Source organism: Schistocerca cancellata, chromosome 1 (genome assembly GCF_023864275.1).
Source record: "Schistocerca cancellata isolate TAMUIC-IGC-003103 chromosome 1, iqSchCanc2.1, whole genome shotgun sequence".
Taxonomy (NCBI): domain Eukaryota; kingdom Metazoa; phylum Arthropoda; class Insecta; order Orthoptera; family Acrididae; genus Schistocerca; species Schistocerca cancellata.
Window position 1 is genome coordinate 788,685,463 of NC_064626.1, and position 27,285 is coordinate 788,712,747.

General features: G+C 39.4%; 1 protein-coding gene across 1 annotated transcript in view; it reads left to right on the forward strand.

Moving 5' to 3' along the window:
* LOC126187536 (phenylalanine--tRNA ligase beta subunit) overlaps nt 1–27,285 on the forward strand; it is a 107,198-nt gene that overhangs the window by 61,621 nt on the left and 18,292 nt on the right. The window contains exons 7-9 of the mRNA XM_049928681.1: nt 9,810–9,985; nt 26,616–26,823; nt 26,950–27,030. Coding sequence (XP_049784638.1) covers nt 9,810–9,985; nt 26,616–26,823; nt 26,950–27,030 — 465 coding nt within the window. The remainder of the gene's footprint in view (nt 1–9,809; nt 9,986–26,615; nt 26,824–26,949; nt 27,031–27,285) is intronic.

Genomic DNA, 27,285 nt, shown 5'->3' on the forward strand with positions numbered 1-27,285 from the left:
CAAGTGTTGTCCTGGCACCACAGTACATAATGTACTATAATGCTGTCAGAGTTTAGTCATACCTAATGGCTCCTCACCTCACTGGTGCCTCTCCAAAGCGTTGGAAGAATGCTACCTCTCCTCCTGCCACTGCTGTATTTCCCAGTGATAATCTCCCAGGATAGTGCAGAATGGCCATTCATCACTGAATGTAGTGCAGTGTCATCTTCCCAGTCACAGCATCACTGCAGGTGCAGACGCTTGTGCTGTGGTATTAATGGCAGCCGACACATGTAATAGTAATTTTTTACTGTGGCCACTGCTAATTCCAACCAGTGATGTGGGATTACACAGAATGTTGCGAAGAGTCCATTATTTGTTGTCGGATTGCAGGCAAAGATGTGAACGGGTTATAATGCCCTTCATGCGCAATACAGCAATCCTCCATTACAGTTGTCAAACATGGTTGACTGGAACCTTGATGACAAGAATGCATGTCCTGACGTTCTCTTGCCACCCAACATTGGGCCAGTGTCACATCTGAAAGCCTCACAGATCTGGATATTCTGTTATTCAACCAGCCAGTCAAATGAAGACCCAAAATGAGGTCCTTTTCAAACTCTTGTCAGACCCTGATAACACTATCTCACATGAGTTTGCATCAGCTCTGTCTCATTCACAGCGATCACTCAACATCTGATGCTGTTCATGTCTCTTACATACCCTACTAGGCCTATTATCAACACTAAACATAAACAGAACTAATGCACTCTGGTTACCATTCTATCTACCAAAGAGATTGCAATTCTAATAATTTATGTACCCGTGGAGGGTGTGTGTATGTATGAAGATATGTTGACTTGTGGCCATGTCTTCTGGGAACTTAATTTTGTTTGTTGGGCAATGTATTTATTTATTATATGTGGTGATGACACCTGAGGATTGAGTGGTGGTGCCCAAAATGAAAATGAGTGAACTAGTTTCACCCTAATGAAGACTGCTTTCAATGCTAGTCAAAACATCAGTAGTTTTAACACAAATGAGGCAGTTACACAACTGGAAGAACTTTATTGAAATTAACTGTAAGCTCAAAAACTTATAATCCTACATTTTAACAAAATTTAGGCTGGTCTTCAGTGGCCACACGGATGGTAGCTGATGTGCCAAACATATAGACAGAGGGGCTTCAATGTCTTAATAGTGAATGCGATACTCAGACACCTTCAGTGGTCACATGTAATGTATACTGATTTTGTTTTGAGAAGAGGGAGGATCATTTCAAGAGGGGGAAAGTGATACAGCATTGTAATGAGAGGGAAAACATGAGCTTAAGAAAGAATAGGTGAGGAGCATGATTTAAGTGAAATAAATAGACAGAGAAAGTGAAAACCCTTACATGCTCATGTGATTACACATACTTATTAAGCCCAAATAAAAAATGATTACAGAATATGTGAGTTTGTTGTGTGATATAGTTCTTCTTTGTGCAAGAAACAACATAGATTTTGTATCCATATCACCCTGCACATGCAAAATAACAGAATAGAAGAGAAAGTTACCTCAGGCAATCACATAATGTCAGTAATAAAAATAGTGATGGAGAAATGCAATAAGGCATAGAAAAATCCTTCAAAGCAAATATTTGTGAACAAATCAGATAAACTAAACATTACCAATCCTCATTATTTAACTACCATATACATATGGTCAATGTTTGTCTTTTCTTATAATTTTATGTAGCATACACTTTAATTTAGCTCAAAGAAAACAAAAATTGTACAACAAAAAAGACACATTTGTTTAGAGATTTTTTTTATATTGAATAACTGTTATTGATGTTTGGAATATCCATATGGTATCAATGTATTATGCCATTGTAAGTTGTAATGAGACTGTGTTGTGTGGAAGACAGTTAGATTGCACACCAAAGAAAATTGTCCCTTATTCTGCACAAGAAGACCACACAGGGAGATGATTTTCGCTATTGTGGATAGTAAGATCTGATTCCAGTGTGTAATTTGAAACAATAGATACCTCATTTACATTAATTATCTTAGAAAGGGCAGCACAAAATGTAAAGACCTCTGCACCTTGGATGACTTACCAAGTTCCCTTCAATTAGCTCTCTTCTTTAGCATAAATAGACATTTTTGCTTGAGCACTATTTTAAGAGTGAATGACTCAAATGTTTTCTTTGCTTTCCAGTCTGCCCTAATATTGCTCATAGACAACTGATCTTGAGAAAGTGACAAGTATAATGTTCCTGTATGTGACACTGTTATAAAACAAAGCATCTTAGCGTAAGCTGAATTATTGATTTCTTGGGTGTGTGAAATGAATTCCTATCTATGTTTCAAATTACTGTGAGGTGCTATCTTTGTGTTTTCTCTTTGTGGACATGGGATAGGGAGCGGAGAGGCTGAGGAGGGAAAAATGGGGAGGGGGGGGGGGATATCACTATATTGCAGTAGTGAGTGTCGTGGCTAACACCGTAGAAGAGAGAGATATTGTGAGCTTCAGTGACTCATGTGGTGTTGCCAGTTGCCAACAAGATAAAATGTTTTCTGCACAACACACAGCTGCAGCAATGAATAAGACCGCCATACAGAGATAGGAATTCCTTACACTGATGCTATGAAAATAAATACTGGATATCTGGCTCAATTTTTGTAAGGAGCAAATGAAGAATTCTTATATCAGAAATATTCAGGCATTTCTTTCTTTCTTCCTAATGTGATTAGCAGCACTGAATCCTGAATGAGATTTTCACTCTGCAGTGGAGTGTGTGCTGATATGAAACTTCCTGGCAGATTAAAACTGTGTGCCCGACCGAGTTTTATCCACTCGTACATCTTCAGTTTCAAGATATCTTCAAATCATTTTTCCATGTTTAATTTAATTGAAGTGGCTACTGAATCTGTGAATATCATATGGAATCAGTTTTAACCTGCCAGGAAGTTTCATATCAGCGCACACTCCGCTGCAGAGTGAAAATCTCATTCCTTTCTTTCAGGAGTGCTAGTTCTGCAAGGTTCGCAGGAGAACTTCTGTAAAGTTTGGAAGGTAAGAGACGAGATACTGGCAGAAGTAAAGCTGTGAGGACCGGGCGTGAGTCGTGCTTCGGTAGCTCAGATGGTAGAGCACTTGCCCGCGAAAGGCAAAGGTCCCGAGTTCGAGTCTCGGTCGGGCACACAGTTTTAATCTGCCAGGAAGTTTCAGCACTGAATCCTGATTCCATGAGGTATGAGGTAGGAAAAGGAATCAATAAACTGAATGTCATTTTCCACATAGTTGGATGTAAGACATATATTTTTTTAGTTTGCTATAGGTTTTCATGACCAGCACTATCAAATTTGTTTACTTTTTTCACCATATATAATTTCTAACATTTCTTCTTGGCAAGCTATATTGGTCTCTTCAGCATTTGGGGTAAAAGGAGTTTTATCCACTTGTACATCTTCAGTTTCAAGATATCTTCAAATCATTTTTCCATGTTCAATTTAATTGAAGTGGCTACTGACTCTGTGAATATCATATGGAATGACATGTTAATGTAGGAAAGTGATAAACTTCTCGCATCACTAGGTTAAGTAGTTCAAGTTTGACATATTTTCTGTTGGTTTCTATCTTGTGTTCTTCAGTCAATGTTTGTTTGACAATTTTTGTAAAGTTTTGCTGGCATAATGGGCTGGCATTGTCAAAGCCTCATCCTCCATTGCTGGTCATGGGTTGTAGTTGAGTTTTTGGCTGTAGATTTTATGTGCCTGTTGTGCCAATTCTGAGAGATTTTCCCTTGTCATTACCACTGTGGTTCTCCACTTGTTATCTGCAACAGTTATTCTCTGCAGCATGGGAATCCAAGATCTGTTCACCTTGAGGCTTTCCTCTTTCTTGTTGAAGCTATTGTCAGGTTAGTGGATTTCTATGGCTTCTCTGCACAAGTGGGTGTGGTAGGTCTTCACCATAGCTAGTACTTCCATGTCGGTGAATTTTATTACGTGATTGGTCTCTCACAGTGCATGTCCTTCCATGGCTGATTTATCATCCTGTACCAACCTGCAGTACCATTTGTGTTTGGTGATCCTGTTGTTGATTGATCATCCAGTCTCTCCAACGTAGACTTTTTCACATTTACACAGTATGCCGTATATTCCTGATATTGTGAGTGGGTCCCTTTTACCCTTTGTCGATCTGAGACACTTTTCGATCATCTGAGACAGTTTGTAAATAGTCTTTATGGCATGTTTGCACAAAATATGGCCAATTCTGCCCTTCACTTTGTGGATGTTTGATGGAGAGACTACCTAACATTCCTTCTTCTGATGTAACTTTGCTAAGTGTTAGAGTTCATAGCATTTATTATGCAACTGGTGGAGTAATTATTGCTCCTCAGAATGGTTCTTAGGTGTTGAATCTCACATCTGAGGTGCTACAGCTCACATATTCATTTTGGGTGTGTTATGAGATTATTAATTACCCTCTTTTTCGGTTTATATGATAGTCTGTGCAAGTATCAGTCTGTGTGTGTCAGTTTTCGATACATCCTGTGTCCGAAGTTCTCACCATCCCTCATAACCAGCACATATAAAAAGGGTGCTGTTGATCATTTTTCTACCTCTATAGCAAATTTCATTTTTGCATGGAGACTGTTAAGACATCTTAGAGAGTCACCAAGCTGTTCCTCGCCACGGCTCCAAACAATGTAGGTGTCATGGATGTACCTACGCTACACCTTAGTTTTTCAAGATGTGGAGTTCAGCCCCTGTCCTTTGAAATGGATCTAGAAGAAATTGGCCACCATTGGACACCATGGCAAAGGCTTACAGCTGTTCATAGAAATCTCCATCCCACATGAAATAACTTGGGGGTAGGACATGCATGAAATAGCTTGGTCATGTCATGTGGGAAAATGGAACTGATGTGCTCCAGAGAATCACTGAGTGGCATTTAGATAAATGAAGCAACAAGATCAAAGTTGACTAGGGTGATTTTTGGTCAAAGTTTTAGTTTCTTAAGCTTCTCAGTGAAAAGTCTTGAGTGCTTTATGTGTGTGTTCGTCTCTTCCATATGCAGCTGAAGCAGAGAGACCAAGTGCTTGACAAATTTATATGTCAGTGAGTCAGGAGCACAAATGATTGGTCTTAATAGTACATCATTTTTATGGATCTGTGGTAATCTATACAGCCATGGTGGTAGGACCCATGTGTTGCTTATGTTCTTCTGTACATCTGCCAAGAGAGAAGATACCTTTGTTTAACTGATTCATATTCCTTGTGATCCGCTGCATCGGACCTGTGTTTAGCTTTCAGTACCTTGGTGGATCTAATAGGTCCCAAATCTTTTGCTCTGATCCTTTGGTCTTCAATGTAATGATCACATTTTCCTTGTTGGCAGGCAGTACTGTTATACTCTTACTCTTATTAGTGTTAAGCCTCTTGATAACTTGTAACTCTTCTCTTTTCATGCTGCAAGTTGGCGATTTTGCTTGGTGCAATATCCTGGCAGTCTCAGTGCATATTTTTGCAGCTTTTTCTAAAGGAAGGGTCCAGGTGTTCGCTTCATTGTTAAGCACTGATATTCTTCATAGGTAGGGATGATAGCGAAATTTCCTCCTTTTTGAAGGACAGACCATTCTTCCCAGGTCAGCAGTTGTTCACTAAGGTTAACTACTGTGTGTGGCATGTTGACAATTGACTTGTTGATCTGCTTTCCGCATCTTGGAAACTTTTTTCTTCTGTCCCTGTAGCAGTTGAGTTTGTTCTGGAAGCTCCGGTGAGGAATGCTGTCAGTCTTATCCAGTGTCTCAGTGCATGCTGCCACTTAGTTACTTAAAAAAAGTCCAAAAGCTGCTCATCAGTTCTTACCAAGTCTCCCCATGTTACATGAATTTGCTCAAAAAAATAAGCTCTTTCCATTCTGTCGTAGGTATCCTGTGAATGGGTGGTGGTTGACTAGGTGCTTACATTACAGGAACTCCTTCATCCTGATACTATGACAAAAAGGTGAGAGAGCATAGCAAACAGGCTTTCTTCTTCAGTCACTAGTCAAGGTGTCAGCACAGTCTTGAAATCTCATCCCCACAGAAGCATAGTACAAAACTTTTTGGGTTTCTGAGACCTTTATTGACATATTGCATGTTGTTTTCTGTCTTGTGTTCTTTGGCTGTCTGTTGTTTCATGACTTTTCTTATCTTTCACAAGCACGAGTGGCTGGGACTGTCAAACCCCACCTTCCACTGCTGGTGGTGGACTGGAGTTGAGGTTGCAGACATAGATTATTTAAACTTGTCGCATGAATTCTGTGGGCTTTCCCTGGTCATGACCACTGTGATTCTTCCCTTGCTACCTGCAATGGTCATTCTCTGCAGTTCAGGAATCCAGGATCCATTTACCCTGAATCTTTCCTCTTTGTTGTTGAAGCTATTGTTATATTTGTGAATTTCTATAGCTTCCCTGAACAAGCAGTTGTAACTCCACAGCAAGAACCACCATGTCCGTGAATCTTACTATGTGATCGGTCTCTCTGAGTGCATGCTGCACCATTACCAATTTCTCCGCCTGTTCCAAACTGCATTACTGTTTGTGTTCAGTGAACCTGGTGTTGATAGAGCATCCAGTCATTCCAACGTAGGCTTTTACACTCGCACATGGTATATGGTGTATTCTCAACATTGAGAGTGGGTCACTTTTGTAATTTGTCAGTCTGAGACACTTATTGATCTCGATTGGTTTGTAATTAGTCTTTACATTGTGTTGTGCTGTTTGTTACCCTGGGGATTTTAGCAGAAAGGCTGCATCCAACATTTAATCTTTTGACATGTAAGATTGACCACATAATAAAAGTTTTCTGTCATGGAAGTTCTTGCTCCAGGGAAGAGCTATCACCCCTGCTGGTTGAAGGAAGCCATAGAAATCCACTAATATGACAATAGCTTCAACAAGAAAGATGAAAGCCTCAAGGTAAATGGGTTTTGGATTCATGTGCTGCAGAGAATGACCATTTTTGGTAGCAAGAGGAGAAGCACTATGATAATGACAGGGAAAAGCCCTCAGATGTTGGCACAATGTATGTATATAATCTACAGTCACGAGTTCGACCCCATACTGCCAGCAGCAATGGCAGGTGAAGTTTCTGCAATGCCAAGCACTCATGCTTGTGGTATTTAAGAATGAAGAAACCGAGACAGTTTGCCACAAAAGCTTTAACAGTTTTGTTGTTCAGGTGTGTCAATAAATAATGACACATTACTTGGCAAACAGTATGAGTTTGCTCTTCAAAGCTGCAGATTTAAATAATGAAATCTCTTGAAAATATCTACCAGATAAAAGGCATCATTCCTTACTGTTTGCAACTATTGTCACAGATTAGTCTCATTACCATTTTAATAAATTGTGTAACACTATCAGGTAATTCTACAAAATGAACAAAGATTTACACTACTTCTGTATGCAAAAGTAAACTACTAAAGTCTTTATAACTGTCCTGGCCAAGCTGTAAAAACATTCTATTATTTTTTGGATTGGATTTGATTTTGTCATGGCTTGAATTATTATAGCTAATAAGGAATGGAGACTTGTACTTAGATGTTCTCATGCAAGATATTGTCTGTACACCACACAAGAAAACTTAAAGTGTTTGGCACTTCTTTCTACAAATAATCAACAAATCTATGATAATGACCCACCATTTAAGGTGCTCCATCATCAATGCATGCAACAATATTATTCAAAGGAATATTATTTTTTGTAAAGTGCAATGTCACAGTATTAAATATAGATAATCCTGTTGGGTATGTAATGAGATTTATTGTAAATAGCATTCCTTCACATAATGTATGTTTTTTCATCAGAATAATGTACATAAACCATCAATGAAGCATTATTATCTACAATGGTAGACTCATCCAGTTGCATGGAAAATGAAGAGTTTTGAAGAATACTTACAAGCTCTCTCTCTCTCTCTCTCTCTCTCTCTCTCTCTCTCTCTCTCTCTCTCTCTCTCCACCATTAAGTGCCATTTCTTCAATCCCTCATTTTAATGTGCCATTGCTTTCATTACAGGTTCTCCATTATTATAGCTTTTACCATTTTTTTGACCCCCATTGTGAAGTGTGTCGAGTGAGGTAGTGCCGCTCTTAACATTTTTATTGGGAGATGTTGGTGAAATCCCTGTTCAGCCATCCCAATTTAAGTTTTCCATGATTTTTATCACTTTAGACAAATTCCAGGATGGTTCCTTTGAAAGGACACACCTGATTTCCTTCCCCAGCCTTCCTTAATCCAAGCTAGTGCTCCATCTAGTGACCTCATTGTCAACAGGACATTAAACACTAATCTTGTTTCTTAAATGATGCACTGATTGTTCAATGATTTTGAAATTTTTTATTGTTTTACTTCTTGAAAATATTCAATGCGCTTGTCCATATCATTTGAATGCTTTGTAGAAAGATGTTCTTGCAGTCATCTTAGCTTCATTGCCCCATTGGATGATGATGTATTACACAATAAACACATTGAATGTTTTTGTTGACAAAATATTCTATGAAACTCATCTTGAGATACTCTGGCAAATAGTCACAAACGTGTAATTTTTTTTTTTTTTAAGCCACAGGTACACACTATTTCACAATATTTTGTTTGAAGCTGTAGGCTTGTGCTCACTCTCACAAATACTACTGTATACTGACTAGCGTCACTGCAAATAAGAGCCTGTGCCATGTATTATCATCAGCACATGCACATTGCGCACTGTGGATTGGATTTGAAGTGGAGGCGGCACCAGCGACAAACTCTGCTGGGTGGTGTGGGGAGAGATGCACGAGCTAGTCTGGAGCAAGGCTCTTTTTTGTTTGTGGTCTCTCAGTAGCACCATTTAGTTTCACTTACATAATATGAACTAAACTTATGCATGGGTGATACAGATAGTATATTTTCTAAAGTTTAAACTGTCACAGGTGATTTTATGAAAACCTAATGAAAATGTTTTTAAAATCCATACTGTTTATTTCATATCACGAAAGCTGGAATGGCCACAAGTGGATGATAGGTCTCTACCACTGGTTAGAGCCATAATTGAACTGCAGGTCTCTCACACCCTTCCCCCCTATAACTGTCTGGGTATGTCAGTTGAGGCACATTGCACATTATTTCATCGCCATACAGCAGTTTTTATATTTTTTCTTTTTGTTGATAACCATATTCATGTTTTTGTTTTGTTTCTCTTTCTTCCTGCCCTTTCAGATGTATCTTTATTTTTGTTTTTACGTATAGCTCATGATAACTGGAACTTTAAAGGGCTCTCTGATGGCATACATTGTGAAGACAGTTTGTAGGTGAGAGCTACATTCTTGTTTCGAGAGAATGCTAATATTTCAGAAAGTGTAACTCATCTCCCCCCATGCCCCCTTCTCTACCAACTTAATATATTTCTTATATTGTGTGCATTCTTAATGCTGTAAAATTATAAAATGTAAGGCTTTGGCACAGATCTAGAATTCAGATTACTATTTATGCCAGTAAAAAATTTAAAAATCCTTGTGCTGTACTAACATAATTGTAGATTCACTGAGCAAACATTGGCCATAAGACCTTGTAATAGGGCATATGTTGCCAGAGGCTATGATACTTGGTCTGTTATTATTAATGAAGAAAGGAAATTAGTCAGTAGGAAGTGATACTTGTCAGTTGTCTAATCAGCAGTGCACAATACAAATCCTGTCATAAGATATGTCAGTGGTATATTTAACTGAAACCAATCATTTGCTTTAATCACCTCATATCTTAATGTTGCTACTTTGTTGTAGAAAATGTGAATGTTTCTGTTTTGTTTAGGCAAAAGTCGTTTTGGACACCCTTGTCTGTATGTTCAGTGCATATTGTGATGACCAATATGTAGTAGAATCTTGTGAAGTTGAACAACCAGATGGTGTTACCAATTTGTACCCTGCTCTGGTCTACCGTGAAGAAGTTATTGAAGTTGCAAAAGCCAATGACTATATCGGTGTGTGGTACGTACTGCTTTCATTCTGACTTTTTGTATATTGTGTTGTGATTTGAAGTTGGTATAATTCCACCATTTTATATTATTATAGCACAGACACTCTGTGTAAGTATTTTTGTTGTTTTTGTTGTTTTTGTTGCTCCATTGTCCAGTTAGCTGACAAATAGTGTATTCTGTGAATACCAAACAAAAGCTTGTTTCCATGAGGCAAATCCAACAAAGGAAACTCCAGGTAGGAATATCAACAATATAAAGAAAAGGATAGGTTGCAACTCACCATAATGATGGCATGTTGACTTGTAGACATGCACAACAAAAGGAATGTTACACAGTTCACTTTCTGCCAAAGCCTTCTTCAGAAAATATGTGGCCCCTTCGCCATCTGATACCACCTTGGACCGGAACAACTGAAGCACATCCATTCTCATTACCTACCAAAGATCTTTCACATCTGTCCTGATGTGGATCATATCCCTGCAGAAGATCCAGGTGCAAGATGTGTCCAATCCACCCACCCAGCACTTCATACTCCACTTCTGTCACAGGGTTAACCTACTGCCCCATCAGAGGCTGGGCTACTGTGAAAGCAGCCATGCCATGTACCGGCTCTGCTGCAATCATTGCACAGCTTGTTATATTGGTGTGACTACCAACCAGCTGTCCACCAGAATGATTGGCCGCAGCTGTTGCGACAGCAAAGTAGACCATCCTGTGGCGCAACATGCAGCTGAACTTAATTTGTTTGCCTTCAATGGCTGCTTCACAGCCAATACTGTCGGGTCCTTCACTCCATCGCCAGCTCTTTTGTACTGTCGAGACAGACGTTATCCTTGCAACACATTCTCTGCTCGTAAAATTATCCTGGCCTCAACTTATAGTGATGTATTGTCCCCGCACCCTCCACCCAAGAGTTTCTTCCCCCTCTGTCCTATTACCTCCTCCCTATTCACGCCCCTGATGCTCATTGTGTGCCACCCTCTGCCAATGCACCTGCCTGCCTTTCCTCTTCCATGTCCCTCTCCTTTTCCACTCCCTTCCTCATCCCCCTCCTCCCCCCCTCACCCTTTTCCCCAACACCATGTCCCATAGCCTCCTGACATACGCCTGGTGGCTCACCATCTGCAGCATCGTCGATAGAACCGACTGTGGTCCTTTGGTGCAGAGCCGAGTGGAGGGTCTGAATCAGAGGCTCAGGCAGTTCTGTGACCGTGTAGGCTGCAAATTCCTCGACTTGCGCCATTGGGTGGTGGGTTTTGAAATATGCTCACTATTTTTATATACTGTATTTAGCATATTTCGTGACAGTACCTTTTCCGTCAAATGTTTACAAGTCGATATTTGTCTTGGCTTCAGTCGTCTAGTGGAAGTATGATTCCACAATGCAGTTTCGTCGGCTGCAGAAATGACCTGGTTGAATGCGTTCGCCTCATTTTTGGTGCTTCAAATACCATTTCTTCGAACGTGGTTTCTTCTTAAAGTTTATATAAAAAAAAGTAGTAGCATAATTCATTTTTCCTGTTCACTAACAAATTGTTATGACGGTGACCTGCACATTGTTCCACCGTCAACACACACCAAGAGTTCACTGCCGACTGACTATGGTCAAAGACGACTCCAGTGTCAAAGACATTTTACACAACACACAAGCTTCCACTTGTAACCAGTCTCTTTGATATTCTTTGTCACATCTACTTATATTAATCAATATGCTGTCACTCTCAAAAATATAAGTAAATTAGCATAAAATAAGGCAAATTACAATTCACAAAAAAATATTCTGACAAAAATATAAGAAAACATTTACAACTTCCCTCATTAGATTTGGTATCGACAAATCCAGTAGAAAATAACACATCTCCCAGATCCATTACAGTTTCCACTTAATAGCTCAGGAGTCCACTACACAGGAGGTGGCTACACGGGTAGCGGGGGCTGTGTGGAAGGGTCTGGGCGGTTTTTTTAGGTTAGAGGGACTCAGGGAACCACAGGAGTAGTGACCGTCTAAAAGTGGGGGGGTAAAACACAGTAAGGTAGTTGTAGAAATGTTGTAGTTGTAAATTGTCATAGCTGTGTTGGGAAAGAACCAGAGCTCCAAGCCCTAATAGAAAGCACTGAAGCTCAAATAGTTGTAGGTACAGAGAGCTGGCTAAAGCCAGAAATAAGTTCAGCTGAAATTTTTTCAAACAATCTAACAGTGTTCAGAAAGGATAGATTAAATACAGCTGGTGATGGAGTATTTATTAGAGGTAGTTTGCCTTGTAGCGAAATTGAAGTAGCTAGTTCATGTGAAATAGTATGGGTAGAGGTTATAGCTGATAATCGGACTAAACTATTAATTGGATCATTTTACGGACACCCCCCCCCCCCCCCCCCCCCCCAACTCAGAAGATATAGTTGCTGAACAGTTCAAAGAAAACTTGAGTCTCATTTCGAATAAGCACCCTGCTCATACAATTATAGTTGGTGGTGACTTCAGTCTACCCTCGATATGCTGGAAAAATTATATGTTTAAAGCTGGCGGCAGGCATAAAACATAATCCGAAATTGTACTGAATACTTTCTCAGAAAATTATTTTGAACAATTAGTTCGTGAGCCCACTCAAAGCGTAAATGGTTTGCAAAAGCATACTTGACCTTTTAGCAACAAATAATCCTGGACAAATAGTGAGTATTGTGACGAATACAGGAATTAGCGACTGCAAGGAAGTTGCTGCTAGGCTGAATATCGTAATACCTACAACCATCAAAAAGAAATGCAAAGTATATCTATTTAAAAAAAGCTGATAAAAATGCTATTAACGTCTTTTTAAGAGACAGTCTTCACTCCTTCTGATCTGTTCATATAAGTGTAGAAAAGTTGAGGAATGTTTCCAAAGAGATAGTATGGACAGCAATTGAGAGATATATACCACATAAATTAATAAGTGATGGTACTGATCCCACATGGTACACAAAACGGGTCTGATCGTTGTTGCAGAAGCAACGAAAAAAGCATGCCAAATTTAAAAGAATGCAAAATCCCCAATATTGGCAAAGTTGTACAGAAGTTTGAAATGTAGCGCATACTTCAATGCGAGATACTTTTAGTAATTTCCACAATGAAACTCTGTCTTGAAATTTGGCAAAAAACCCAAAGAGATTCTTGTTATACATAAAGCACACCAAATACCTTCACTGCGCAATAACAACGGTGAAGTCACTTATGACAGTGCCACTAAATCAGGGTTATTAAATGCGGTTTTCCGAAACTCCTTCACCTAAGAAGACGAAATAAATTTTCCTGAATTCCAATCAAGAACAACTGCCAAGATGAGAAACATAGAAGTAGATAAACTTGGTGTAACAAAACAGCTTAAATCACTAATTAAAGGCAAGGTCTCTGGTCCAGATTGTATACCAGTCAGATACCTCTCCGAGCACGCTTATAAAATAGCTCCATATTTAGCAATTATATACAACCACTCGCTCACAGAAAGATCTGTACCTAAAGACTGGAAAATTGCTCAAGTCACACCAATACCCAAAAAGGGAAGTAGGAGTAATCCGCTGAATTACAGGCCTATATCACTAGCATCGATTTGCAGTAGGGTTTTAGAACCTATACTGTATTCGAACATTATGAAGTACCTCGAAGAAAACAATTTATTGACACATAGTCAGCACAGATTCAGAAAATATCATTCTTGTGAAATACAACTAGCTCTTTATACTCATGAAGTGATAAGTGGTATCGACAGGGGATGTCAAATTGATTCCATATGTTTAGATTTCCAGAAGGCTTTCGACACTGTTCCTCACGTGCATCTTCTAACCAAACTGCGTGCCTATGGAGTATCGCCTCAGTTGTGCAACTGGGTTCATGATTTCCTGTCAGAAAGGTCACAGTTCGTAGTAATAGATGGAAAGTCATCGAGTAAAACAGAAGTAATATCCGGCGTTCCCCAAGGAAGAGTTATAGGCCCTCTATTGTTCCAGGTCTATATTAACAACATAGGAGACAATCTGAGTAGCTGTGTTACATTGTTTGCAGATGATACTGTCATTTACCGTATTGTAAAGTCATCAGATGATCAAAACGACGTGCAAAATGATTTAGATAAGATATCTGTATGGTGCGAAAAGTGGCAATTGACCCTGAATAAAGAAAAGCGTGAAGTTATTCACATGAGTACTAAAAGAAATCAGCTAAATTTCGAATTCGCGATAAGTCACACAAATCTGAAGGCTGTAAATTCAGGTAAATACATAGGGATTAGAATTACAAATAACCTTAATTGGAACGATCACATAGATAATATTGTGGGTAGAGCAAACCAAAGACTGCGGTTCGTTGGCAGAACACTTAGAAGGTGCAACAGGTCTACTAAAGAGACTGCTTACACCACACTTGTCCGCCCTATTCTGGAGTATTGCTGTGCGGTCTGGGATCCACATCAGGTGGAACTGACGAATGACATTGAAAAAGTACAAAGAAGGGCAGCTCATTTTGTATTGTCGCGAAATAGGAGAGATAGTGTCACAGACATGATACGTGAATTGGAGTGGCAATCATTAAAACAAAGGTGTTTTTCGTTGTGACGAGATCTTCTCATGAAATTTCAATCACCAGTTTTCTCCTGTCATTGCGAAAACATTCTGTTGCCACCCACCTACATAGGGAGAAATGATCATCACGATATAATAAGAGAAATCAGGGCTCACACAGAAAAATTTAAGTGCTCATTTTTCCTGCGTGCCATTCGAGAGTGGAACGGTAGAGAGACAGCTTGAAGGTGGTTCATTGAATCCTCTGCCAGACACTTTATTGTGAATAGCAGAGTAATCACATAGATGTAGATATTGTCTTCTCATGCCTCCATCTAGTCCCAGCGTTCTCCACCAACAAACAGTGCCCTTCCCCCCCCCCCCCCCCCTCCCACCTGTACCTGGTTATCCCTTCCCCAACCCTCAATCCTCCAGGCAGGTTGCTGCTTTGTTCCATGTGACAGCTAAATTCTTGTCCAAGCTGCCATAGATGGCAATCATTTGTGCATGTGATGTACTTGCTTGTGTGAATGGATGTGTGTGCGTGTTTCCTTTTATGAAGGACGCCCGTGGCCGAAAGCTAAATATGCAACACTCTTTTCATTGTACCTGTCTGCAACTCATTGTGTCGTCTTTACGATGAGCAGCACTCTATTCTTTTCCTTACTTGTTGTCATGAGTTGAGATGAATATTGTGTTTGTATTGCCTGTTAACTTCTGTCATTGATCTTCAGCTGATGTGTGTTTGATGATTTTTCCTAATGTTTCACCAGCATGAGTGCCTGGCATTGTTAAAGGCCCTGCATTGCTGAAGGTGGACTATGTGGCAAATGAACCCTTGACAGTGTCAACCGCCCTTGCTGCAAAAGTCAGAAAAATTCTTAAACAGACATCAGCTGAAGATCCCAAATTAGAAGCCAACAGGCAATACATCAACAAATGACCATGAAAGCCTCAATTATTATGATTTTGTCTTAATTGCATCATTTTCTAAAATGGAACCAACTGCTTTGATTGTTCCCTGCTACTATATTGGAACTTATGTACCTGCCTTTACCGAATGCGCCTTTCCACTGGAGATGCTCTCTCACTTTTTTTTATGTATATTTCTCATAACATGCTCCCATCAATAAAATTTGCATATACACAAATACTTTTTGTTTATTGTGAGAAGATTGATGGTTTATGCTTTTGAAAGGATGTGGGTACCGGTATATTAGGATAAAATCTTTGGACATATTTTGTATTTCACTGTGCATGAGACAAGTATATTAACAATAAAAGGAAAAGGATAGAATGCTACAAAAGGATAGAATGCTATTCAACATAATGATGACACATTGAGTTGCAGTAGGCATGACAAAAAGGCTGTTATATTTTTAGCTTTCAGCCAAAGCCTTTTTCAGAAAAGGAAGCATGCACGTATGCATTTACACACACTTGACCACCATCTTTGGCAGCTTGGAGCTGTTTTATTGTTGATATTCCAACCTGATGTTTTCATTGTTAGACAAGTATATTATGTGATTAAAAAGAGAGATATTTCAAAAGGATAATTCACTTGAGAAAGCTTTAAAATTGCAAGGAGACACATGGCTGGCCCAGTAGGTAAAAGTTCTAGTACTCAGCCATTTACTCTATTTCTCTTTTCTCAAATTTCTCTTGTCCCCCACTTCCTTTCTTCTTTTCTGTATCGTCTTATTTATCTTCACCTCCCCCCCCCCCATCTCTCTCTTTAGTTATTTCTCATCTCCTTTTCTGTTTGCTTCTTAGTTGTGCTAATCTTCCTACCTCTGATTTATCTTCCTATCTTCTTTACTTGTTGCTATGTCCTACCGTCACTGGACTGCAGGTGGCTTGCTTCTGCCCCTTCATCTTTTCTCCCCTTGTCCTCAAATCAGATGGGGTCCTCTCATTCTGGGATCTGAGTGACCTGCCCCTTCTTCCCAACCTACCAAACTGTATCCCTCTTTCCTCCCTGGTAAAAGAACTGATAGCTCCAGAAGTGTGGAATTGATCTTTCCGACTGTTATTGTGTCTGTGAGCAGTACTGGAATTTTGTCTCTGGATCTACAAGCCACCTACACTGTCTTCTTTTAATTCTACACAGAAAATATTTAAACATTGTGTTTTTGTACTTCTTGTCTAATTGTTTAGGGCTCTTAGTACACGTATCATGTGAGGTGTGATCAAAAAGTAATGGAAATTTTTGTTATTCTTAAAGAATCTTTATTTAATCACCATCATCATCAGCTTTGTTCACTTAAAGTAAACCTGTCTGATATAATACACTTGTATCAGCACCTTTTCCAATCTTGGAAGCCCTTCTGAATCTCACTTTTCTTTATGGTGGTCAGCTCCTTCAGCAATTCTGTTTTTATCACATCAGAGGTGGTGAAACGACACCCTTTCAAGATTATCTTCAGCCTGGGGAATAGAAAGAAGTCACAGGTGCCATGTCCAGCAAATATGGTGGCTATGAGGCAACATAATGGTTTTATTTTCTGTCAAGAAATCCTGTATGAGTAAGATGGTCTCTGAAGTTTGCTTTGAAATTTCTTCCTGTCTGTTGTATATGCATTTTCTCATAGTTATCGTATTTTAACTTACAAACACTCAAACGAATGAATTTGCAGGACTGTTCTAGGGAATGATGAATTTGTAATCATACTGTATTGTGTTTTCTGAAGTTTCATCCTCAGATTGATTTTTTGGAAAGCAAATTTGATTTTATCTGAAATTTTTCCCCGGTGTGATATGACAGTGAATGGAGCTTTTTTATTGTTATGCAGTTTTGTTAGGGTAATGCTGTCTTTCATTTTCATTGCTTATAACTTACTGCTATACGTCTTAAATGTGTATGCACATATTGAGTGTCCCAGGAGGAATGGTCAGTGTTCAGGTATGTGAGAAGAAAGATCATTTGATACAAAAAAAGTGTAGTAAATTCTCTAGAAGAGATCTATTTTTCACAGTAGTGAAGATGAAGTAAGAAGTAAGATATGCAGTTGGAACCCATGTTTACAGGACTTTTTTTTACCAAATTATTCAATAAATTGCAGAGAACCACATCTTGTAAGTTAGGGGTGCAGGCCTGAACTTCATTCACGAGTTACGTGACACTAGACATTAAACCTAAAAAAATCACTGCAATTGTTTGTCTTTATACTGAAGCAGTATAGATAATAGTATTTTTTCTTTAAGACATCTTTGAAATCCATGCTGTTTACTGTAGAGAAATGCAGCAATTCAAAATAGCCTATTTTTGTCGTCATTCATTTCTTAATCCTGTGGAAGATATTGGTTAGAGATAAGCCATTAAATTTTTGTGGACAAGCTTGGTTGTCTCCTAAACAAAATTGATTTAATTTATGGTAAAAAATTGTGAACTCATTTGCATCTATAAGAAAATGTGTATTCTTGACTTATCTCTCTCTCTCTCTCTCTCTCTCTCTCTCTCTCTGTCTCTCTCTCTCAGTTCAATTCACAAATTTTAGTTCCTATTTGACAATACTGGTAATTAATTAATTAATCTCTAACAATATATTTGGTTTTCATTGTACAACTTTTCAATCTTGGTAACTGGTCAGCATATAATCACAGCCAATTCAATAACAGTAATAAGGAGTAAGTGCAGAGTAAATTAAACGTAAGTACTTGTAATGTCAAGCTAATAGTTTTTATCATAGGTACTGAATGAGTGTTACATATACTACTATTATTTATAGCCACTTGTGTTCTTTAATTAACTATCACTGATTTCTGTGTCAGGCTCCATTTTCCTTTCATGTAACATTTTGTTTTGTAATTAATTGTCATGATTTCTCTGCTGTTCTTAATTTTCAGTCTCATGTATAGCATATTGTATTTGTCTACTTTTCCTCATAATATATGTAAACTGGAACATTCGTTTTGGTTTGTTACTGTGCTATATTGACCAGCAGTATGTTTGAATTCAACTTATGATTGTTTATACTGTTTTCGGGGATTTGAGCAACTTCACATTTATGTTAGACTACAGCTGACAAAATGTATTGATGAGAAAGCTTTCTGTCTGTTGAACATGGAAGTCATCCTTATTGCATAGCATTGTGACAGAAAGTATGGTTTTTAACATGACAGCATAATGGACTTGAATGTGTTGTTTACTACCAAATGTTCCATCTTTCCATCACTTGTAAGCATTCAGGCCATCCGTTGCAGATTATTTTCTGTTATTATCATAGTAATCTGTATTCACTCTATGACAGGCTGCTCCAACACTGCCCCACTGTGCGCAGGCACTACCTGGTGCTCCTCAGCTTGCCCACAAGCATGTGCAATTAGTGTAAGCCACCCGGAAGGTGGTCCATGCGCATTCTGCACATCTGAAGGGCAAGTGGCCACCCCTGTTGGCACATTCTGTTAGTGTTGTAGCATTATGCAGGCTGCTCGCATGGCTGGTTGCTTGATAGCAGGATTGTGTTTGATGCATCGTCGCACGAACTAAACTCTCCAACTTTGAATGACACCCTTTAAGCAGGAACACATTTACTGTCAGACATACTGGCAACCTTGTTACGATTCTGCAAACTTCTGATGCGGCTAGGCTGTGGACCAAGTCTTCCGAGCAGGACATAGCTCTCACTAGGTTCTTTTGGTATTGTGTTGAACAAACTAAGAATGGAATAACAACTGTAAACCCTCATTGATGATTCTATAATCATGGACAATTTTGTGTTAAGTGTGAGAGACAGTGAGGAAGGTGCAATGGTTTGCTAGGAATGTGCAGAACTCTTCATGCAAATAAGCCTTCCACTTTCCAAATGAGCAACTAATTTGAAGGATGTGTCAATATAGGCAGGGAAAATCAGCTGCTAAATAATTGTTGAAATACTTTTTGAAAACCTTCAGCTGTCTTTTATTATGCACATTGCCACTAGTTTTGGTCATAGACCATTTTCGAGCTTAGTCTAAATGAGGAAATACAAAATGTTAGAGAATGTACAATTTGACATGTTAGTGAAGTTAGTGTAAGGTTATAAACATTGTGCATAAATGGCAGAAATATTGTACCATGATGTAAGCAATTACAAGTTGCTGATGCAGGGCAACCACAGTCAATAAAATTGTCAGCAATTTGTACAGAGCAGTTAATACCAAAAGGCTTATTCATACAAAAAATCAATAACAAACTAACATAAATTAGCTTCCCACCTTTTTACCATATATTCATTCTCCGCTTTGTCCCATAGATAAATAAACTTGGCCAATAATTTTGTTTGTGGGTTTTCACTCCCCTGTAACATTGACTCTGCAGATACTTTATTTATTTACTTAATGCATGTATAAGATAATACTTGACTCTTTAATTTCCCTTGTATCCCTTCATTGGTTCTCTCTTTCTCTCTCCCCACTCCTCAGTTCTACTCTCTTTCTCTATTACCTTTTCTTTTTTTCACATTGCCCTGCGCTAATAGTGGATTGTTAAAATTTCACTGTAAAGAAAAGCTTCCAAACACCCCCCCCCCCCCCCACCACCACCACCACCACCACCACCCACCACCCACCCACCCACCCACCTTTCTTCTAGTTATGCTGTTTAAAATTAAAATATTTTTCTAGCACTCAGTTCAACTGAAGGCTCTTCACAGAAATTATAAATTTATTACTAAACATTTTGGTCAGTTTCACTTTCTCTGTTTCTATATGTGTGTTGTACACTTAATATTGCAATATATTTCACAGATGTAAGTTGTTGTTTACTTTCAACTAAATACCACAATGTTCCATTACATCTGTTACATTAATGTTTCACTTTTTAGTACATACTGTACATATTTTATCTTTAACATGGCATTATCTTTGCCTGTTTTTCGCTTTCTGTTTGATGCATTTTCATCTGTTAATTCATTATTGATTTTCATGTGAATAAGCCTTTTGCTGATGATTACTCTGTACAATTATTATATTGCTGACAGTTTTACTGACTATGGTTGGCAACATCAAGATATAACATTCCTGCCTTTTATGCCGGAAAGTATGATGTTTGTAACCTTACACTAACTAGTCAAATTATACACTCACCAACATTTTGTATTTCCTCATTTGGTCTAAGCTTGAAATTGGTCTATGACCAAAACCAGTAGCACTGTGCAAAATAAAAAACAGCTAAAGGTTTTCACAATGGATTTCAATAATTTGAAAGAACTGACAGCAATAAGGTATGCCAAAAGGCTTTGGAACCAAGCCCACAACCCAAGTCTTGGGTAATCAATTGAGTACAGCAGATTACTTCATCTCCACTGACTACCAAAGGATAGTGGAAGAACCGAGTGACAAATTGGCAATGAAGAGAAAAGTTCTTCAAGCAACTGCCCAATTTTACAACCCTCTTGGCCTGTTCACATCCATTGGGTGTGTTGTTCTGTATGTGTGGACAACTGCTGAAGTTGGTTACACAGCATATTTTGTTGGCAGCAATATCAGGTTGGCAACAATCAAGAAAGTAACTTTACCTAGGCTAGAATTGCTTGCTATATTGATAGGCTCATGACTCATTCGTTAATTTTGTCAGAAAATGGGAGTCAATAACAACAAGGCTACATTGTGGAGCGATTCAGCAGTCACTTTGGAATGGATATGAAATGATACAAACAAATTGAAAACTTTCATTTGAAATTGGCTGACAGAAATCCTGATGTACGCTACACCCAGTCAGTGGAGGCACTGTTCTGGAAGTCAAAGTCCCACAGATCATCTCATATGGAAACTCTAAGCAGACTTGCTAGTAGCACTTAACATCTGATGGTGTGGACCACCATGGTTTTCAGAAGATAGACAGTCACAGCTCTGGACATCCCATCTCTACTTAAATTAATACCAGAAGCCAAAATCCGTACAAATGTCATTCATAGCTTGGTACAATCCTTTCTTGTTGGTTGCTGTGATTTTGTTAGTTTGTAGGGTGCAATGCACTGCAGTCACCATAAAAATCGACCACCATATCAAAAAGTAAAAAGTTAAACAGTTCCTATTCACATGTGCCACAACACGAGCATTTCACATTGAACTTGTCAGTGATATGTCCACTGATACATTTATAATGGCCAGGCAACACTTTGTAGGGCATGGAAGCCTACAACTTACTGTTTACCCTGACAATGTTACAACATTCCATGCAGCCAACACAGAACTCTCTGAACTCTTCAAAACTGTCCAGCATACTGACATACAGTATTGCTGTGTCCACAATGAAATTATTTGGATGTACATTCCACCACGGGCAGCTTGTTGGGGAGGCTGGTGGGAATTAATTATAGGCTTCATCAGGCAGTGTTTGAGGAAGTAACTTTGTCACTCTCAGGTGAATGAAGAGAACTTAAACACCGTGTTGATAAGAATACAAGCCACAATAAATTCAAGACCCATCTCTCAAGGAGAGAATGACTGTAAACTATAATGGAGACTGTGAATAAAAGTGTGAGCTGTAGTTATTGTGTTGAATTCCTTTAGTTACTAGTGAGTTGCAACACTGTATTTTAGATATTAATTATTTAGTAATGGCAATCTCTTTAAAGTTCATGGGCTCGGTTCCAAGGAGTTTTTAACACTCAGTTTTTCGTTGGTCTGAATAATGCCATTTTGTAGTAATGTGGATAATAAAGAGTGTTGTCTTATGTAACATTGGTCGTAGTAGATGGTCAGCAAATATGGAAATTATGGTTGTTTTTCTCCATAAATAAGTAGTCAAAAGAAATATATGCCTTCATTTACCTTGTGCTCTACTGTGAAAATTTTGTGTTTTATTTGTTGCTGGAGTCTATTAGCTAATTCAAATTTCATCAGTTGTTCGGTTGAGAAGGATAAAACTGTCACCAGCAAAATTATTTTAGTACATAAAGTAACTTTCTGGTGTACAAGGGTTCTGGAATGTTTGCTTTCAAGGTAATTTATATTTACAGCAGTTGTTAAACAATCTCTACAGCCAACCATGTGTAGTTAATCTTTTTGCATTTTCAATTTATTGTGATATTAGAAGTAATTAAGTGACAGTACTAGTCCTGACAATACAGTAAGTTCTTATTACTACTTGGTTCTAATTTATTGTGTCAGTAGGTTGCTATTAATGATTTCGAGAGCACTTTCAACAGGTACATTTATGTAAATGTTGGTGACATTGATTGAAATGAATCTCATTATGACGGGTGTACAAAAGTCTTGGACTTGATTGATAAAGTAGGGCATGTCCTTAACATAAAATACACTCCTGGAAATTGAAATAAGAACACCGTGAATTCATTGTCCCAGGAAGGGGAAACTTTATTGACACATTCCTGGGGTCAGATACATCACATGATCACACTGACAGAACCACAGGCACATAGACACAGGCAACAGAGCATGCACAATGTCGGCACTAGTACAGTGTATATCCACCTTTCGCAGCAATGCAGGCTGCTATTCTCCCATGGAGACGATCGTAGAGATGCTGGATGTAGTCCTGTGGAACGGCTTGCCATGCCATTTCCACCTGGCGCCTCAGTTGGACCAGCGTTTGTGCTGGACGTGCAGACCGCGTGAGACGACGCTTCATCCAGTCCCAAACATGCTCAATGGGGGACAGATCCGGAGATCTTGCTGGCCAGGGTAGTTGACTTACACCTTCTAGAGCACGTTGGGTGGCACGGGATACATGCGGACGTGCATTGTCCTGTTGGAACAGCAAGTTCCCTTGCCGGTCTAGGAATGGTAGAACGATGGGTTCGATGACGGTTTGGATGTACCGTGCACTATTCAGTGTCCCCTCGACGATCACCAGTGGTGTACGGCCAGTGTAACCACTGGCGACAACATCGATGTACTGTGGAGACCTCACGCCCCACGTGTTGAGCAATTCGGCGGTACGTCCACCCGGCCTCCCGCATGCCCACTATACGCCCTCGCTCAAAGTCCGTCAACTGCACATACGGTTCACGTCCACGCTGTCGCGGCATGCTACCAGTGTTAAAGACTGCGATGGAGCTCCGTATGCCACGGCAAACTGGCTGACACTGACGGCGGCGGTGCACAAATGCTGCGCAGCTAGCGCCATTCGACGGCCAACACCGCGGTTCCTGGTGTGTCCGCTGTGCCGTGCGTGTGATCATTGCTTGTACAGCCCTCTCGCAGCGTCCGGAGCAAGTATGGTGGGTCTGACACACCGGTGTCAATGTGTTCTTTTTTCCATTTCCAGGAGTGTATGTGTATTTGGCTGCTAGTATGTTACCGAGCATCTTGGTAATCTGTAGCATCTTGGTAATGTGGGCTGGCTGGTCATAGAGTTGACAGTAAGTTGCGTGGGTGGCTACGTTTGTGGGTACTTAATTGTGACTTCAGCTTTTGGGACAGATTGGCTTATAACAACACAGTATCGGGCTTCAGAAACTGTTGATGAGAAGGAGATGTCCTACATCGTAAGATAAAACTTGTCATGAGCTGTATGTTCAACAAGCATCATTCTCTCCTCCTCCTTCTCTTCCTCTTCCTCCTACTCAAGTCCTTTACAAAAGTCTGCTTCGTGTAATTATGTTTATAAAGTCTGGCCAAAGGCTGATATGGCCAATGAATTTTGGATCTAAATTTGTAAAAATCGAGTCTTAAATTATTATGTTAACATTCTTTGCTTTTTTTCTGGTTCAATAAATGAGTCTTTTGCCAAACTTTTCCTGAATCACAGCACCAGTATTTTTTCTTCTGTGAGTTAATCCAGGCTAAACAAATCCCATTTCATTGTCATTATCTGAGGATTCTTGAAAGAGATACAGTCCACAAAATTATTACCAGCATTCTTAGTTTTATGCAGCTGTGATTAAATCAGGTTTTTATTAAAGAGCAGTACTTCTCAGTCCATTACTACATTCCTCAGTAAAGGCTGTTGTAACACATCAAACAAAGTATTGCATCATCTCAGTTCCGAAAGTTACAGAACCTGTACAGAAAACTGGAATAGAGATCATCATAAACATCATTTCCGCCCTTTTTGTTGCTCATGAAAATTACACTTTGCATGTTGTACCACCATACAGCAAGACCTTCCGAGGTGGTGGTCCAGATTGCTGTACACCAGCACGTCCTCTTGCATTGATGCATGCCTGTATTCATCGTGGCATACTGTCCAATAGTTCATCAAGGCACTGTCGGTCCAGATTGTCCCACTCCTTAATGGCGATTCGGCATAGATCCCTCAGAGTGGTTGGTGGGTCACATCATCCATAAACAGCCATTTTCAATCCATCCCAGGCAAGTTCAATAGGGTTCATGTCTGGAGAACATGCTGGCCACTCTAATCGAGCAATGTCATCCTGAAGGAAGTCATTCACAAGATGTGCATGATGGGGCCATGAATTGTCATCCATGAAGATGAATGCCTCACCAATATGCTGCCGATATGGTTGCACTGTCAGTTGTAGGATGGCATTCACGTATTGTACAGTCATAAAGGTGCTTCCATGACCACCAGCAGTGTACGCCGACCCCACATAATGCACCCCAAAACAACAGGGAACCTCCACCTTGCTGCTCTCGCTGGACAGTGTGTCTAAGGCTTTCAGCCTGACCAGGTTGCCTCCAAACACGTCTGACGATTGTCTGGCGGAAGGCATATGTGACACTCATCAGTGAAGAGAACGTGATGCCAATCCTGAGAGGCCCATTCGACATGTTGTTGGGCCCATGTGTATTGCGCCACATGGTGTCGTGGTTGCAAAGATGGACCTCGTCATGGACGTTGGGAGTGAAGTTGTGCATCGTGCAGCCTATTGCGCACAGTTTGAGTCATAACGTGACGTCCTGTGGCTGCATGGAAAGCATTATTCAACATGGTGGCGTTGCTGTCAGGGTTCCTCCGGGCCATCATGCGTAGGTAGTGGACATCCACTGCAGTAGTAGCCCTTGGGCGGCCTGAACGGGGTATATCATTGACAGTTCCTGTCTCTCTGTATCTTCTCCATGTCCAAACAACATCGCTTTGGTTCACTCTTCAATCTGAGATGCTTGGACACTTCCTTTGTTTGAGAGCCCTTCCTGGAACAAAGTAACAATGCGGATGTGGTCGAACCTTGGTATTGACTGTCTAGGCATAGTTGAACTACAGACAACATGAACCGTGCACCTCCTTCCTGGTGGAATGACTGGAACTGATCGGTTGTCGGACCCCTCTGTCTAATAGGCACTGCTCATGCATGGTTGTTTACATCGTTGGGTAGGTTTAGTGACATCTCTGAACAGTCAAAGGGACTGTGTCTGTGATACAATAGCCACAGTCAATGTCTATCTTCAGGAGTTCTGGGAACCAGGGTGATGCAAAACTCTTTTTGATGTGCAAATTTCCCCAGATGCATTCAGGTAAATGCCATTACTGTGCCTTCAACAAGCCATTGCATTCCTTCTTTCAGACACTTTTAATAGAAATGTGACTTGTTGTGTGGGTAGTAAAGTGTAATTTCTTTTTTAAAGTAAGCTAAAAAGAAAATAAACTGTACCATCAATAAGGGGAAAGGTAGAGTTCATTAATGGTATGCTATATAAAACTGTGATGTTAATGAAATTACAGTTCATAAAACCATGTCAATAACAGGAAACCCTTCACATTGAATTCTGAAATCAATAAAATATTATTATGTTTGTTAGACTTCATTGTTATGTAAATGTGGTATCAAGTCAGGGTGATTACTACCATTACATTCTTTGCCATCGCCAATGCAGAGATTTTTATATATATAAAAGTGCACTTGGACTGGCATTCCAAGACATTGGATGGATAATTCATCTGTATCATTCTGTGATGGGTTAAAACATTTTCAGTACGAAAGGCATGCTGGTGCAGTTGTGTGCAACTCCAACACTATTTGAATTATACATGTTTACATGGGTGGAGTTACAGTTTCCTTTTTGTGAAGATTTTGCTTGTTACTGCAGTATTTGAAGCATATTTAAATAATTTATTTTTGTATCCAATTGTTTATTTTCTATGTATGTCAATATTATGTTTTATAATGTAAATGGATAGGAAGTATCATAAATGCAATCTATCCATTTACATAATATTATCAACAATTGATTATTTTTGTTGTAATATTCTGTTTGTATTTCAGTCAGTCACCTAAAGACATGGCCAAACTTCTGTCAAAGATGTGCCTTGAAACAGATGTAATTTCTGATGGCAAACAGCTGAAAGTCCGAGTTCCTCCAACAAGACATGATGTCATTCATGCTTGTGATGTGTATGAAGATGTAGCAATTGCACATGGATATAACAATATTGAAAGAACTCTACCAAAAACATCCACTATTGCACAGGAGGTGAAACATTAATAAGGATCTGTGTGTGTGTGTGTGTGTGTGTGTGTGTGTGTGTGTGTGTGTGTGTGTGTGTGTGTGTGTGTAGGATAGCTGAGCATAATTTGATGCTTTCTGTCTGTTAAACAGTTTCCACTGAATAAACTCTCGGACCAATTAAGGGAAAACGTTGCACAGGCTGGATTCACAGAAGCTCTCACATTTTCTCTGGTTAGTAACAATTAGTATTTACTAGATTGATTTGTGCTGTTTTGTTTAATTCACTTTGTTTGAACTACAGAAACATTGCTAGCTGATACAGTTTGCTTAGCTTCATTCTCCAAAATACTTCTGTATTTTAATCTGTTTGTCGTGATACACATTTTGTTGCACAGTGTATTCGGAGTAAAATGTTGATGTGTCCATTATACATGTAAATTAGAAGTATTGTGTAGTATTTTTGTGGTATCTTAAATATATAAAGTT